This window comes from Delphinus delphis, chromosome 9 (assembly GCF_949987515.2).
Source record: "Delphinus delphis chromosome 9, mDelDel1.2, whole genome shotgun sequence".
Lineage (NCBI taxonomy): Eukaryota > Metazoa > Chordata > Mammalia > Artiodactyla > Delphinidae > Delphinus > Delphinus delphis.
The window spans coordinates 59,238,179-59,256,681 of record NC_082691.1 but is presented as its reverse complement, the minus strand read 5'-3'; the positions used below and the strand labels follow the sequence as shown (position 1 = coordinate 59,256,681).

Genomic DNA, 18,503 nt, shown 5'->3' with positions numbered 1-18,503 from the left:
TCAGGGAAATAAGATCCCACATGCCTCGAGGCACACCGCACCCCCCCCAAAAAACAACTTTGGGACTTCCCTGGTGGCGCAGTGGTTAATAATCTGCCTGCCAATGCAGGGGACACGGGTCCGATCACTGGTCCGGGAAGATCCCACATGCTGCAGAGCAACTGAGCCCGTGCACCACAACTACTGAGAGCCCGCGCACCTAGAGCCTGTGCTCTGCAACAAGAGAAGCCACCGCAATGAGAAGCCCGCGCACTGCAACAAAGAGTAGCCCTCCCTTGCCGCAACTAGAGAAAGCCCGCGCACAGCAACGAAGACCCAATGCAGCCAAAAATTAAAAAAAAAAGACAGACACATAGATCAGTGGAACAGAACAGAAAGCCCAGAAATGAACTCACACTTATATAAGCAATTTATCTATGACAAAGGAGGCAAGAATATTACAACAGGGAAAAGACAACCTCTTCAATAAATGGTATTGGGAAAACTGGACAGCTACATGCAGAATCATCAAACTGAACTACTTTCTCACACCACATATAAACTCAAAATGGATTAAAGACTTAAATGTAAAACCTGAAACCATAAAACTTCTAGAAGAAAACATAGGCAGTATGCTTTTTGACATCAGTCTTAGCATATTTTTTTGGATGTGTCTCCTCAGGCAAGGGAATCAAAAGCAAAAATAAAACAAATGGGACTATGTCAATCTAAAAAGCTTTTACCCAGCAAAGGAAACTGTCAACAAAATGAAAAGGCCACCTACTGAATGGGAGAAGATATTTGCAAGTGATATATCCAACCAACATTGAGTTAATATCTAAAATCTACAAAGAACTCATACGACTCAACATCAAAAACACAAGCCCAATTAAAAAATGGGCAGAGAACCTGAATAGACATTTCTCCAAAGAAGATATACAGATGACCAACAGGCAAATGAAAAGGTGTTCAACATCACTAATCATCAGGAAAAGAGAAATCAAATACCACCTCAATGAGATTATCACCTCACACCTGTCAGAATGGCTACTATCAAAAAGACAACAAATAACAAGTGTTGGCAAGAATGTGGAGAAAAGGGAACCCCCCTGCACTGTTAGTGGTAATGTAAATTGGTGCAGTCACTATGGAAAACAGTATGGAGGTTCCTCAAAAATTTAAAAATAGGGACTTCCCTGGTGGTCCAGTAGTTAAGACTGTGCTCCCAATGCAGGGGGCACAGGGTTGATCCCTGGTTGGGGAACTAAGATGCCACACAGTGTGACCTTAAAAAAAAAAGTTAAAAATAGAACCGTATGATCCAGCAATTCCACTCCTGGGTATTTCTCTGAAGAAAACAAAACACTAATTTGAGAAGCTATAAGCACCCCTATGTTGCAGCATTACCTACAATAGCCAAGATATGGAAGCAACCTAAGTGCCTATCATTTTTTTTTTTAAATTAGAGTATAGTTGCTTTACAATATTGTGTTAGTTTATATTGTACAGCAAAGTGAATCAGCTATACGTATACATTTATCCCCTCTTTTTTTGATTTCCTTTCTCATTTAGGTCACCACAGAGCATTGAGTTCCCTGTGCTATACAGTACATTCTCATTAGTTATCTATTTTATACATAGTGTCAATAGTGTATATATGTCAATCCTAATCTCCCAATTCATCCCGCCTCATGCCCATCAATAGATGAATGGATAAAGAAGACGTGGTGTGTACATACATACACATAAACACACACACACACACACACACACACACACACACACAGAGAGGACTATTACTCAGCCATAAAAAAAGAAAAACCTTGCCATCTGCAACAACATGGACAGACCTAGACAGTATTATGCTAAGTGAAATAAGTCAAAGATAAATACCATATTATTTCACTTACATGTGGAATCTAAAAAACAAAACAAATGAACAAACATAAAAAAGAAACAGAGTCATAGATGAAGAGACCAAACAAGTGGTTGCTGGACTACAGGGGATAGGATGAGAGAAACAGGTGAGGAAGATTAAGAGGTACAAATTTCCAGTTACAAAATAAAATCGGTCACAGGTATGAAGTGTACAGCATGGGGAATATAGCCAATAATTATGTAATACCTTTGTATAGTGACAGGTGGTAACTAGACTTATTGTGGTGATCATTTTGAAATGTACAGGAATATCAAATCACTATGCTGTGCACCAGAAACTAGGTCAATTAAACTTCACAAACAAACTCGTGAAAAAAGAGATCAGATTTGTGGTTACCTGAGGCAGAGGGTGGGGGGAAGGGGGGAATTATGAAAGTAATCAAAAGGTACAAACCTCCAGTTATAAGATAAGTAAGTACTAGGGATGTAATGTACCACATGATAGCTAAAATTAACACTGCTGTATGTTATATATTGATATCAAAGTTATTAAGAGAGTAAATCCTTAGAGTTCTCATTACAAGGAAAAAAATATTTTATACCTATATGAGATGATGAATGTTCACTAAACTTATTGTGGTAATTATTCCATGATGTATACAAGTATACAAGTCAAATCATTATGCTGTATACTATAAACTTATACAGTGCTATATGTCAATTATATCTCAATAAAAATGGAAGAAAAAAGAGGTGATCCTCAGAACAGATTTGAAATTTCATACTTGGGTACCCAATGTTGGTATCTAGCTTATCAATGTATATAAATAAATGAATAGTTGTTTTTTAAAGAGAAGGAGGAAGAAACCCACTGGTAACATAATAAATCATATTTTAGTTTCTTAGTATAAATTGAGACTCTCAAATACTGAATATATGCAGAGTTTTATGTTTTATCTTTAATATATACCATAATATCAATATATAAATGAGTACTGTCCTTTTCTAATCTAATAAAGAGATTGAATCTATCCAAATAATACTGACTTAGCTCAGACTGTTCTTGAAATTCCTCATCTGGAACTTCCTTCAGGACTGCTTATGAGCCACTTAAAATAAGTAAGTCCCAATATGCATCCACGACATTATTGACAACTAAAGCTCACTACCCTACTGCAGAGTCACTTAAAAAGGAAAGGAGGAAAAAACTTCAAAGGGTGAAGATTTGTCAACAGGATCTTTTTTAAAATGACAGTCTCTGAAGATTATTATTATTATTCCAAAAGGCAAACTCCAAAACATGATCATCACTGAAGTAAATTAATGCTCTCCTTAAGGTTTATATATTCTTAAAAGGGGAAAATAATTAGTTGCACAAATTCTGATAAACAGGTATCTTGTTACCATTACAACTCTTTGACTTATTATACATTACCTGCTAAGTATCTAAAACACCAGCAATTTAATTCCCTGAAAACTAATTAGGGACTATACACAATGAGGCAGCTTTAAAATATACTCCCAAAACCTTTGATTCTCCTCTCTTAAAGAAGTGGAGCCTAATTTCCTTCTCCTGAGTATCAGCTGGAGTGACTTGCTTCTAATTAATAAAATAAAGAAGCATCAGTGTACAACTTGGAGACCAGGTCATAAAATGCACTGACTTCCTCCTTGCTCTCTCTTGTATAGCTCACTCTGAGGGAAGCTGGCTGCCATACTGTGAGAACATTCAAGCAGCCACTGAAGAGGCAACATTCCAAGAAACTGAAGGGCCTCCTGCCAAAAGTCATGTGAGTGAGCCACTTTGACAGCAGATTTTCCAGTTCTAATTGAGCCTTTGGCTGACTGCAGCCCTTGCCAAACATCCTGACTGCAACTACACAAGAGACCCTGAGCAAGAACCACTCAGCTAAGCTGCTCCCAAATTCCTGACCACTAAGTTTTGGGGTAACATGTTACACAGCAAAAGATAACTAATAAAAATGTAAAGAATAAATTACCTTATAAAGTTCTTTCTCATCCTTTTCTGTCTTCAACTGACATTCAAGCTGTTCTCTTTCATATTGTGCCTTTCTGAGTTTGTCCTTTAAACTGAGTTAAAGTCAAATAACATTAACATAGACAAAAACAACTTTCTTAAAACAGTTTTAAAACACGAAGATACTTTTTTAAAGCATCATGAATACCTGTCTAATTCAGTTTCTTTTTCAATCGCTTTATGTGTGACTGACACAATATCTTCCTCAAGCTGGAGGGCTTTGGATGTAGCATCATTGTAACTCTTCTTAAATTCTTCATTTTCCATTTTTAAACTTTGTGAGACTTCAAAAAGAACCTTAGAAACAATAACAAAATATTTTGAGAAACACAGAAACATAATTAGAAATACAAATTTGTATATCTCTAGAAATCTATTTATGGTTAAAAGTTTAATCCCACATTTGTCCCCTCCGAAGTTTTTTTTTTTTTGGTGGTATGCGGGCCTCTCACGTTGCGGAGCACAGGCTCCGGACACACAGGCTCAGCGGCCAGGACTCACAGGCCCAGCCGCTCCGCGGCATGTGGGATCTTCCCGGACCAGGGCACGAACCCATGTCCCCTGCATCAGCAGGCGGACTCTCAACCACTGCGCCACCAGGGAAGCCCCCCTCCAAAGTTTATAAGACTAAAAACTAAACCTGAAATGGTAACATACATTAAACTTTTCAAATACTAAATCAATTATTAACTTTTTTCCTGGACTTTTCACACACTGTTTGCTGATTTCACTAACTTCTCCACCAGAGGGCAGGCAACTGAAGTGAGGAAAAAATTTAAAAATTAGTCACTTTGCTTTTTACATCTCACTTTCCAATGTTACCCTAATGACAAAACAAGTTTCATGATACTAAACAAAGTTAACACCAACTTCTTCTAGCATAAATCACTAAGTGCCACTGATAATTATACCAAAGCACTAAGTTAAGATATATGCCTAAAGCCATGTTCCTAAAGCTCCTGTCACTGTGATTCAAGAGGCTGGAACAAATATTTAAAGACACTGAAATGGATATAAAAGAGGTAGTAAATGTGATGAATTTCACTTTAAACAGATAATTTAAAAATTTTTATCACATCAATTAAGACAATTAAGTAACTTATGAGAATTCGATCAAGCCTCTCCCTAAGCCTGTTTTATAATTTGTAAAATGGAGATAATAAGGCCTTTTCTGCCTCGTTTATAAAATTATGAGAACCAAATATAACAGTGCATTTGGAGGTTTCCACATAGTTATGGGAAACTATACATCAAAAGAACTGATAAATTAAGACAAATTGTGTTTGTTAAAAAAATAATTTTACAATTTCCCACTAATGAAAGTACCACCCGGGACTTCCCTGGCAGTCCAGTGGTTAAGATTCCACGCTTCCCTCGGTGCTTTGTGACCTCCTGGAGGGGTGGGATAGGGAGGGGGGGAGGGACGGAGACACAAGAGGGAACAGATATGGGAACATATGTATATGAATAACTGATTCACTTTGTTAACACACCATTGTAAAGCAATTATACCCCAATAAAGATGTTTAAAAAAAAAAAAAGCCTCCACGCTTCCTCCTTCCCTTGTGGCGCAGTGGTTAAGAATCCCCCTGCCAATGCAGAGGACACGGGTTCGAGCCCTGGTCTGGGAAGATCCCACATGCCATGGAGCAACTAAGCCCGTTCACCTCAACTACTGAGCCTGCGCTCTAGAGCCCGTACTCCACAAGAAGAGAAGCCACCACAATGAGAAGTCCGCACACCGCAATGAAGAGTAGCCCCCACTTGCTGCAACTAGAGAAAGCCAGGGCGCAGCAACGAAGACCCAACGCAGCCACAAATAAACAAACAAACAAACAAACAAATAAATTAAAAAAGACTCCGTGCTTCCACTGCAGGGGGCATGGGTTCGATGCCTAGTCAGGAAACTAGGATCCTGCATGCCCTGTGGCGCAGCCAAAAAAAAAATAATAGTACCACCCATCAACCCAACAACGAAAACTAAAGAAAATCACCATTCTGCCAATTTAAATGTATCAAATGTTACAAAGTATTTATAAGCCACTTTGACTTTCATAAAGTAACAGCCAAATTTTTTACTTATAGGTAGAATATCACTTTAAATATCTTGCTAGAATATGAAAATTACTAAACTGCATCTAAGAACAACGTAATTCATTAAGAAGCTTATCACAACAGAGGTCAGATACACTCTATTGGTTTTATTTTTGCTCAAAACAACTGTTTGCCTTACTGAATTTGCAACATAAACCAAAGACTGTTATGCAAAACTAAATGCTTTTCTGATTTCAATTCTACACAACACCAGAGAAAGCAGGTGATATTTACTCCCTCTCCCATAATTGTTGTCACTATCCAATGATCCTTTAATATTTGACACATTTTCAGTATTTGTCTAGCTGATTTATAAGGACGGTCAGAGAGGTTTCTAAATAGTTTTTTACTATTTTTTTTTTAGTTTTTATTTTTACCAAATGCTCTCTTGGTACTGTGAATAGGCTACAGATTTAATCCAGGTATTTCTTCCTAGGAAAAAGATTAGATTGCCCAGAGGCAAAAACTAGTTTCTGATTCTGCAATTAATGAAGTTCTATAGTGGGTAAATAGCATTCTAAAGAAAATGCATAGAGAATAACTAGAAAAGATTCATAAGCAACTAAACACAAAACATTAACTGCTTTATCTATGAGTCAGTTAACTCTATAGTGAGTCGCAAATTAATTCTAACTATACTTGAGAGTCTTGGAATCTTTTGTTGGTACCTATAAAAGCAACCAATAGCTTCTCAGCATCCAAGCCCACTGCAAAAGGCATGAAAATACTAAAGTGGGGATTATTCTTCAGGCCTGTAGCACTCATATCTGAGTGAAGGATAAGCATCTTCAATGTGTCTAAGTTTCCTTAGCATGAAAATGACATCAAAGCCCTTAGTGTACATACAAATAACTAAGAAACATGTTTTCTTTAAAAAAATAATAATAACATTTTTAAAACAGTAAAATTTACAACATAGTCTTTGAAAAACACTTGAAATTTGGAATAAATATTCATTTGGTCAGTATTTGCAAGATATGTCAAAAGGGCACCATAATTCTAATATTAAAACAGAGAAAAACTTAGAGATTGAGTAAGTCAGCTACACCGTGCACCAAGATAAGAACAGTAACAAAAGTGGTGGCAAAAGGAGATTAAGAGATTTGGGCATTTCAGATTCATGCAGCAGACTTCGCCCCCTCCTCCTAAATTGAAGGATCACGTCACCATGACCTACTATTACCAATCCCCCCAAGTCATAACCCTCAAATATGAACAACCAGATAAAAAGACTGTGAATCATCTATGTGGCTAAACATGCACTAAAAATATCTTAACAACACATTTATTCCTATGTTAAATAAAGACAAAATTAACTCTGACTACAAATGAATACATGTAAAGAAACCAGATACAATATCACTGACAATTATCTAGAAAAAAGTATGATGATATTCTGGATTCAAACATACAGCAAGAAAATTTAGTAAATTAGTTCCTGAATACTCTAAATGGCAAATCATTGGCAAAAGGATTATGTCATTTATGGAAATTGCTAAAAGATTTTAAAATAAATCTTACTCATTTGAGGTAATTGGCTTTTCTCAAACACTGTGCTTCTTGAAATCGACTATAATACCAAGCTATGTAGATAGTTCTAGAGAATATAAATGTATCTTCTCTGGTTCCTAGAAATACACCAAACAAAAATATAACTGACGGGCTTCCCTGGTGGCGCAGTGGTTGAGAGTCCGCCTGCCGATGCAGGGGACATGGGTTTGTGCTCCGGTCCGGGAAGATCCCACATGCCACGGAGCGGCTGGGCCCGTGAGCCATGGCTGCTGAGCCTGTGCGTCCAGAGCCTGTGCTCCGCAACGGGAGAGGCCACAACAGTGAGAGGCCCACGTACCGCAAAAAAAAAAAAACATATATATATATATATATAACTGACAACAATGTACTATAATAAACTATCTTCATGGCATTAAAATAATGTGTTAAAAGGCAAAATAAATAAATAACAATAATAACTAGGGAATTAACTGTTTCATTAACATTGCTCCCATAAAAACAACCTGTTTAAGTTTCAGTTAGTTTTTTTTTTTTAATATTTATTTATTTATTTGGTTGCATCGGGTCTTAGTTGCAGCAGGTGGGCTCCTTAGTTGCAGCTCGCCAGCTCCTTAGCTGTGGCATGCGAACTTTTACTTGCAGCATGCATGTGGGACCTAGTTCCCGGAACAAGGATCGAACCCAGGCCCCCTGCACTGGGAGTGCCAAGTCTAAACCACTGTACCACCTGAGAAGTCCCTCAGTTACAGCTTTTGTTTGTTTTTTATTTGTAAATTTTTTATTTGTAAACTAACCTGATAGAAACCATAACTTACTTTAGCATATTTCAATTTGCAGTACTTTAGATCTCTGAATTTAAACAACAAATATTCATATAACCTCTTCGGTAATAAACTTCAAATTTATCTTAAGAAAACCCTATACTTTTATTCAAACAACAACAGCAAAAAATTGCACTAAGAACATTTCCATGAAGGGACTTTGCTTGTGGTCCAGTGGGTAAAACTCCGCATTCCCAAAGCAGGGGGCCTGGGTTCGATCCCTGGTTGGAGAACTAGATCCCACATGCATGCTTCAACTAAGAGCCCACATGCCACAACTAAGATCAGGCTCAGCCAAAATAAATACATTTTTAGAAAAGAAAAAAAAGACAATTTCCATGGAGAATATTGTCCATATTCCAAGAGAGCAAAGTTTAAATACAATAAAATGTAATAAGAGCCACTTCTACTATCAAAAGTCTGCTATGAGCAAATACACTTAAATTCTACCTTTGTGAAACCATAATCAAAACGAAAAGACAGGACTTCCCTGGTGTTCCAATGGCTAAGAATCCACCTTCCAATTCAGAGGACGCGGATTCAATCCCTGGTCGGGGAACTAAAATCCCACATGCCATGGCGCCACTAAGCCTGCACGCCATAACTAGAGACCAGAGAAGGCTGCACACCATAATTAGAGACTAGAGAAGCCCGCGCGCCACAACTAGAGAAGCCCGCACACTGCAATGAAGACCCAGCACACACACACACACACACACAAACAAACAAACAAACAAAAAGAAAAACAAGGGCTTCCCTGGTGGCACAGTGGTTGAGAGTCCGCCTGCCAATGCAGGGGACCCAGGTTCATGCCACGGAGCAGCTGGGCCCGTGAGCCATGGCCGCTGAGCCTGTGCGTCCAGAGCCTGTGCTCCGCAACAGGAGAGACCACAACAGTGAGAGGCCCGCGTACCACAAAAAAAAAAAAAAAAACATGAAAAGGCAACCCATAGAATGGGAAAAAATATTTGCAAACGATGTAACCAACAAGGGATTAATCTCCAAAATATACAAACAGCTCATGCAGCTCAGTATCAAAAAAACAACCAAATCAAAAACTGGGCAGGGAATTCCCTGATGGTCCAGTGGTTAGGACTACATGCTTTCACTGCCAAGGGCCCAGGTTCGATCACTGTTCAGGGAACTAAGATCCTACAAGCCAAGCTGCACGGCCAAAAAAAAGGCAGAAGATCTAAATAGACATTTCTCCAAAGAAGACATACAGATGGCCAAAAAGCACATGAAAAGATGCTCAACATCACAAAATATTAGAGAAATGCAAATCAAAACTACAGTGAATGGGGCTTCCCTGGTGGCGCAGTGGTTGAGAGTCCACCTGACGATGCAGGGGACACGGGTTCATGCCCCGATCCGGGAGGATCCTACATGCCGCGGAGTGGCTGGGCCCGTGAGCCACGGTCGCTGAGCCTGCGCGTCCGGAGCCTGTGCTCCGCAACGGGAGAGGCCCGCGTACCGCAAAAAAAAAAAAAAACTACAGTGAAGTATCACCTCACATCAGTCAGAATGGCCATCAACAAAAAGTCTACAAATAATAAGTGCTGGAGAGGGTGTGGAGAAAAGGCAACCCTCCTACACTGCTGGTGGGAATGTAAACTCATACAGCCACTATGGAGAACAGTATGGGGGTTCCTTAAAAAACTAAAAATAGAACTACCATATGATCCAGCAATCCCATTCCGGGGCATATATCTAGAGAAAACCATAATTCGAAAAGATACATGCACCCCAATGTTCAATGCAGCACTATTTACAATAGCCAAGACACGGAAGCAACCTAAATGTCCACTAATGGAGGAATGGATAAAGAAGATGTGATATATATATATATATATATATATATATATATACACATACACATATATACATACAGTGGAATATTACTCAGCCATAAAAAAGAATGAAATAATGCCATTTGCAGCAACATAGACAGACTTAAGAGATTATCATACTAAGTGAAGTCAGAAAAAGAAAAATATAATATCACTTATATGTGGAATCTAAAAAAATGATACAAATGAACTTATTTACAAAACAGAAACAGACTCACAGACTTCAGAAACAAACTTTATGGGGACATCACTGGTGGCTCAGTGGTTAAGAATCCGTCTGCCGATACAGGGGACACGGGTTCAAGCCCTGGTCCAGGAAGATCCCACATGCCGTGGAGCAACTAAGCCTGTGCGCCACAACTACTGAGCCTGCGCTCCACAACTACTGAGTCCGTGCGCCACAGCTACTGAGCCTGTGCTCTAGAGCCTGCAAGCCACAACTACTGAGCCCGCATGCCACAACTACCGAAGCCCGCGCACCTAGAGCCTGTGCTCCACAACAAGAGAAGCCACTGCAAGGAGAAGCCCACGCACTGCAACAAAGAGTAGCCGCTGCTTGCCGCAACTAGAAAAGGCCCGCGTGCAGCAACGAAGACCCAACACAGTAAAAATAAATAAATAAATAAATAAAATTAAAAAAAAAAATTATGGTTACCAAAGGGGAAATGTTGGGAGGAAGGATAAATTAGGAGTTTGGGATTAACATACATACACCACTATATATAAAATAGATAATCAACAAGGACCTACTGAAGAACACAGGGAACTCTACTCAATATTCTGTAATAACCTATATGGGATAAGAATCTGAAAAAGAATGTATAAATAAATACATATGTGTGTGTGTGTGTGTGTGTGTGTGTGTGTGTACAACTGAATCACTTTTCTGTATACCTGAAATAACACAACATTGTAAATCAACTATACTCCAGAAAGGTGGGGGCGGGTGCGGACCGAGAGGCGGGGGATGTCACAGGGCCAGCCCCACAGGCCCCTCTCCCGGGGGGGCCGTGTAGGGCCGGAGGGGCGGCGGACACATCCGCATCCGGGTCCTCCGCCACCCTCGGCGCGGGGGGTGGGCCGGGGTTCCCGGGCGCTCGCGGCCCTTGCGCTCTTCAAAAAGAAAAAAAAAAAAAAAACTATACTCCAATATTAAAAAAAAATTAAATATAAATAAATAAATGGTTAAAAAAAAATTCTAGCTTTACAAGAGAATTCCAGATCCAAAGGATTAAATTTTTTTGGTTGGAGTAGAAAAAGGAGAGGGAATAAAGGCTACAAATATATCTATAAATGTCTAAGTTATTTCCTGAACATGTATACATTCCACAGACAAGTACCTTTTTTTATTTTTTATTTATTTATGGCTGTGTTGGGTCTTTGTTGCTGCGCGGGCTTCTCATTGCAGTGGCTTCTCCTGTTGCAGAGCACGGGCTCTAGGCACGTGGGCTTTAGTAGTTGTGGCTTGCAGGCTCTACAGCACAGGCTCAGTAGTTGTGGCACACGGGCTTAGTTGCTCCGTGGCATGTGGGATCTTCCCAGACCAGGGATCGAACCCGTGTCCCCTACACTGTCAGGCGGATTCTTAACCACTGCGCCACCGGGGAAGTCCCGACAAGTAACTTTTAATGGTGGGTTTCACATACGTTTTTAAAGAAGAAGAAAAAATTTAGGATGGTATAATTTTACTTATATTAAGTTGCTTTTTTAATTAAAATTGAATGATTTACTTTACACCAGATCAATGGAACAGAAAAGAGACCTAGCAATAAACGCATGCATATGTGTTCAATCAATCAATCAATACAACAAAGGAACCAAGAATATACAATAGGAAAAGGGTACTCTCTTCAACAAATCGTCCTGGGAAAGCTGGACAGCCACATGCAAAACAATGAAACTGGACCACCATCTTAAACCATACACAAAAATTAATTCAAATGAATAAAAGACTTAAATTTAAGACTTGAAACCATAAAACTCCTAGGAGAGAACACAGGGGGTAATACGCTCCTTGACCCTGGTCTTAGCAATGAATTTTTGGATTTGATACCAAAAGCAAAAATAAACAAGCAGGACTACATCAAACTAAAAAAGGTTCCGCACAGCAAAGGAAACCACCAACAAAATGAAAAAGCAACCTCTGAAATTGGAGGAAATATTTGCAAATCAAATATCTGATAAGAGGTTAATATCCAAAATTATATTTAAAGAATTCACACAACTCAATAGCCACCCCCCGCAATAAAAACCCCACAATCCAATTTAAAAATTGGCAGAGGAACGGAAAAGACATTTTCTTCCAAATACAACACATGAATGGCCAACAAGCACATGAAAAGGTGCTCAGGTACATGAAAAGGTGCTCAAAATCAGGGAAATGCAAATCAAAGCCACAATGCATATCAGCTCACACCTATCAGAATGGCTGTCATCAAAAAGACAAGGGATAGGACTTTCCTGGAGGCGCAGTGGTTAAGAATCCGCCTGCCAATGCAGGGGACACGGGTTCGAGCCCTGCTCCGGGTAGGTCCCACATGCCGTGGAGCAACTAAGCCTGCGTGCCACGACTACTGAAGCCCGTGCTCAACAAGAGAAGCCACCGCAATGAGAAGCATGTGCACCGCAAAGAAGAGTAGCTCCCGTTCACAACTAGAGAAAGCCCGCAAGCAGCAACAAAGACCCAGTGCAACCAAAAATAAATAAATAAAAATTAAAAAAAAAAAAGACAATGGATAACAAAATACTGGTGAAGATGTAGAGAAAAGGGAACCCTTGTGCACTGTTGGTGGAAATGTAAACTGGTGCAGGCACCATGCAAAAGCCAATACGGAATGAAAACTATACCGTATGATTCAGCAACCCCACTTCTGGGTATGTACCCAAAGGAAATGAAAACAGGATATGGAAGAGATTTATCTGCACTTTCATGTTCACTGCAGCATATTCACAACAATCAAGATAAAGAAACAACCTAAATGTATATCAGTGGATGAATGGATACAGAAAATGTGGTACATAAATACAATGGAATACTATTCAGTCATGAGAAAGAAGAAAATCCTGCTATTTGCAACAACATGGATGGACCTTGAGAGCATTATGCTAAGTGAAATATGCCAAACAAATACTGCATGGTATCTACTTATATGAAGAATCTAAATAAAAAGTCAAACTCATAGAAAAAGAATAGAAAAGTGGGTGCCAGGGGCTGAGGGGTGGGGAGCAGGGAGGTTGATAAAAGGGGACAAAGTTTTAGCTATGAGATGAATAAAGTCAGAGGATCTAATGTATAACATTGTGACTACAGTTAACAACACTATAATGTATAAGTGAAATTTGCTGAGAGAAAAATGTTCTCCTCTCTCTCTCTCACACACACACTCACACACACACACACACACAAAGGGTAAATAGGGGAATTCCCTGGAGGCCCAGTGGTTAGGACTCCATGCTTCCACTGCAGGGGGCATGGGTTCGATCCCTGGTCTGGGAACTAACATCCCATAAGCCATGGGGGGCAGCCAAAAAAAAAAAAAGATAAATATGTAGTTGAAAATGTGTTAATTAATTAGATGGGAGGAATCCTTTCACAAGGATTCTTTTCACAATCCTTTCCTTTATACATATTCAAATCATCATTATGTACACTTTAAATATCTTAAAATTTCATCAATTACACCTGAACTGAATGAAAAATACTCAATGCTACAAGTCTTGTGAAACAAACTATAAAAAATGCTTCATGTACCTAGGGGCAGGACAGGAATAAAGATGCAAACGTAGAGAATGGACTTGAGGACACGGGGAGGGGGAAGCTGGGACGAAGTGAGAGAGTGGCACTGACATATATACACTACCAAATGTAAAAGAGATAGCTAGTGGGAAGCAGCCGCATAGCACAGGGAGATCAGCTTGGTGCTTTGTGACCACCTAGAGGGGTGGGATAGGGAGGGTGGGAGGGAGATGCAAGAGGGAGGGCATATGCGGATATGCGTATGCACATAGCTGATTCACTTTGTTATACAGCAGAAACTAACACACCATTGTAAAGCAATTATACTCCAATAAAGATGTTAAAAAACAATGCTTCATGTTACACCTCTGTATTAGTCTATACAAGATTATGAGCTAGTTCAAAGTATATAAATATATTTTAGAAACAAAGTATTATGAATTTCTGAAACTATTACTTAGCAAATCAGGTGCAAAATGAAAGTAATTGGCTTTAAAGAAACGTATTGCTAAATATATTAAATTACTCATTAAAATTAAGCCTTTGTGTTTTCTCAATAAAAAACCGGTAAAAGAGAATTAGAAATTCAATGATATCCTAACTTCAAAATTGGTTTTTAGCAATTCTACACATTAGATAGATAGATAGATAGACATAAGCAACTGGGGCGATCCATACATTAAGCAGTTTAAATGCCTTAAACTACCTCTGTCCAAAACCAGGTATCCAACGCAAGGAAAAAGAAAGCCAAAAATATAAAGATAGTTGAAGAGGTCCACACTAGCCAGAGCCACCATCATAATGAGAGATCTTTCATGTTCTCTCACTCCTATACCTATGATAACTCCCAAATGCCTGGTAATGTCTCAAGGTACCCTACCTAGTTTGTGAAACTTAAGAACCAAAACAATATGAATATATACAATAGTTCATAACATGCTCCTCATATTGTTTAAGCAATATTGACTTAGTACCCCACAAAAGAAATTGGTTTTAAATTATCTTGAAGTACATCTTAAGTTACCAATATTCAAGTTAAGAATATAATTTACTTTATGGAAAAAACTCAATTCATAGTTTAGGCACCAAAAAATTATAAACTAAACTAACTAGAAAACTTAACAGGATCACAGCCCATTTTAGTCCTACTTGGAAAACAAGATTCAATACCATTCAATTTTCAATCTTCTAATTTCAAATATATATCTAGTTTTCAATCTTCTAATTTCAAGTATATATCTAGCACTCCAAAACAAAAACAAGAACACACGGAATATACATACAACCTGCTAATTTTTACATAAGTCTAATAAATGTAAAGTTGGGGGTTAAAAACCTAATACAATGGGATATTATGTGACATTAAAAAGAACGAACTGCTGACACATACTATAAAATGGTGAAGCTTGAAAACATAAGTGAAAGAAGCTAGTCACAAAAGGCCACATATTATTTCATTTGTATGCAATGTCCAAAACATGCAAATCCATAGAGACGGAAACTTAGATTAGTGGCTGCCTGGGACTTGTGGGAAATAAAGAGTGACGACAAATAGGTACAAGATTTCTTTTGGGGCGGGTGATGAGCTTGGTGCTGAGGAACCTGCAGCGGGCAGTGCCCGAGGCGGGCGCGGCTCCGTGAGAAGGTGCAGGCAGTGCGGAGAGCCCTGTGGGTGCAGAGGTTCAACCTGGGGGTCGTCTGTGTCGACAACAGATTCAGCCGATTAATACAATCTACACAAACAAAAATACCCCAACAGATGTGCTTTCCTTTCCATTTCACGAGGATCTGAAAACAGGCAAAATTGCCCAGCCTGATTTTCCAGATTACTATAATTTAGGAGACATTTTCCTGGGAGTAGAGTATATCTTCCAGCACTGCAAAGAAAATGAAGATTCCTATGACATCTTGACTGTGACTGCCACCCACGGGCTCTGTCACCTGCTGAGCTTCACACACAGCACGGAGGCCGAGTGGCAGAAGCGGTACCAGAAGGAGAAGCAGGTTCTCAAGGAGCTGAGCAGGCACACAGGGACCAGGTTTCCGCCCCTGAGCAGGGGCCTCTTCTGACTGAAGTGTCACAGTGTGAATGAAAGGTGGATTCCCCCCCCTTGGGCCCCAAGGATCAGGGGTCCCCGACGCTGAGGTCCCTGCTGGCCACTGCTGTCCTGTGGGGCTGCAGAAGTGCCAGCCCTAGCAGGTGCTGAATTCTATGAGTGGAACCTGCCTCTTAAAACACTAGAGAAATTTCCACTCATTTCTTTGTTCAGGACACAGGTAGGTGTGTTATTTTCAGTGTTGTAAATAAAATAGTTCTAAGTGCTCAGAAAAAAAAAATTTATTTTGGGGGTTCTAAAACTAGGTTATGGTAATGGTTGCACAATTCTATAAATATAATAAAAACCACTGAATTTTATACTTTAAAGTGATGAACTTTGGGGGTATGTAAATTACATCTCAACAAAGCTGTTTTTAAAAAAGATCAATTAGATAAGCCCTCAGCAGTAGGTATAGTGTGTCATTAAGAACACTGGTATAGTATACAGTGTGATTAAGAGCACTGGCTGGAGCCAGACTGCCTGCCTGTACCACTTATATAAACTGTTCAATTGTAGGCAGGTTAAGTAACCTACACTTCATAGTATAAAGAGAGTTAACAGACATAAAAACACTCAGAATAGCACCTGGCTTACATTAAGTATTATATGCGTTACTCTTATTAATCAGCCTTTTACAAGAGAGAAAAATCCACACTTCTTTGAAGTTGAACTAAAAATGAATGTAAAAATTACCCTTAATGAAAATTGTTACTTTTTAAATTTAGAGTGTACATGAATAATGGAACATACATATCACATTAAAATAATCTAGGGGAAATACAATATATAAATTATAGCTCTCAATTTATAAATATTATTTGGTTTCAGTTTTAATCTACTTTGTAATCCTACCTTATACCTTCAAGGAGCCAACGTTAAATGTAATTAAACGCATCACTTATACCAATTGGTTTTGATAATCTTAACTTGTCCAACTCTTTTAATTTACAAAATGAGTGTTCCCTCTAGTGGTATTTTACAATGAGAAAAGTCAATGTTTACAAAAGATGGAAGATTTTATTTATAAACATTAAATTATTATAAACATTTAACTGTTTTAGTATTTGTCAAGTATTGAATGGGTAATAAGTTAATCAATCATATTTTATAAAACAATGAAAATGCAATATATTTCTTCTACCATGAAGAAACTGAAGTTCTCTACAGATCATTCCTAGTATACTATTATAAAATTTTAAATGACTGGTAAATATCTTAATAGTCCTTCAGATATTCAGAGGCTATATACTCATACCTCAAAGAGAAGCCCTTTAGGACTATTGTATGAAGATCGTTTTTCAGAATTCATACCATGGAATAGATTTTAAACAGATGCCAAGAAATGTCACAGATTTAATAAGCCATGCAACTAACCCGGGTGTGAAAGTTCCTGAGCTGTTCTAACTGCCCAGCAGGCCTCCCTGATTAAGATGGAGACTATAATTTTGGAAGTAAAAAGCAAATTCATAAAAAACTAGAAGCCCCACAACTAGGAACAAAGAAGAACTCTCTCTCCTGGCAAGCATGTTATTTTATCCCCAGAAATAAGCAGTTGCCAAAATATAACTCATAATTGTTTATATGTAACATTATAAAAGTATTATCAATACTTTTAAAATCTCGGGAAAAGGCTGTCAATTTCTATTCCTCTTGGATGACACTCTTCATATTTTAGTTCTTCCTCGATGATTCTCTGGTCTATCACTATGAAAGGTAATACAACAATATAGCTACTTAAAGTTAGTGAGCATCTATTACGTAACCAATACCATTCTAGGTCCTTTTATCACCATTTTCTACAGTATAACATATTTTTAAAAATCACTTCCACATACTTCATCTTCCCAGAGAGTATATTCCAATGGAAGGATAGCAGCAAGGAAGAAGTGCCTTTCAAGATTAGTGACTGTCATCAAGATTTATGAGTTGCCATAAAAACTTCCAAAGATCTCTTCTGGGCACCACAGCCACAATCTCCTACAGATTTTGCTTCATTAATCCCTTGACCTCAATCTACCACTTTCTCAACCTAAGTCTATCAGAATAATCTTTAGTCTTGCCTGTAGTGCTTAACCCCTTGTCACCTGGACAGCAGAGAGAACCTGAGACTGTTTAAATCTCAGCTAATACTCGACTGAACCAGAGAAATGGCCTAATGTACATCAGTATTTCTCGCAATTAAAGGCCTCTCATTCTGCCATTCCTACTCTTGCAAATCAACCTTTCTTCCCTTGGATTTCAAGGTGATGAGAGTCTAACCTTAAAGGCCATATTTCAGGGTATTCTTGATCTCATGGGCTAAGTTCATGCTGTAATGGGCCACTTTAGAAAACTATCAAATCCAGGTACAAACATCGAGAGAAATGCGTGAAGAATAGAAAGAGAAGGGTAAGAATTATACAAAGGATAGCAAAGGAGTTATAACAATTGAATTAAAAATTTAGCTGAATGTCCTAATAGTCAAGCTAGGCACATACAATGAGATTTTATCATAAC

General features: G+C 38.6%; 1 protein-coding gene and 1 pseudogene across 3 annotated transcripts in view; one reads left to right on the top strand and one right to left on the bottom strand.

Annotated features, from left to right (window-relative positions):
• The window catches only part of TAX1BP1 (Tax1 binding protein 1), a 90,313-nt gene that overhangs the window by 42,258 nt on the left and 29,552 nt on the right, over positions 1 to 18,503 (bottom strand). For all 3 annotated transcript variants that reach the window (XM_060020651.1, XM_060020650.2, XM_060020652.2), the window contains exons 6-7: positions 4,044 to 4,192; positions 3,858 to 3,948 (exon numbers count right to left, since the gene is read on the bottom strand). In XM_060020651.1, the coding sequence (XP_059876634.1) occupies positions 3,858 to 3,948; positions 4,044 to 4,192 (240 nt within the window). The remainder of the gene's footprint in view (positions 1 to 3,857; positions 3,949 to 4,043; positions 4,193 to 18,503) is intronic.
• Positions 15,490 to 17,398, top strand: LOC132431097 (endoribonuclease YbeY pseudogene; annotated as a pseudogene).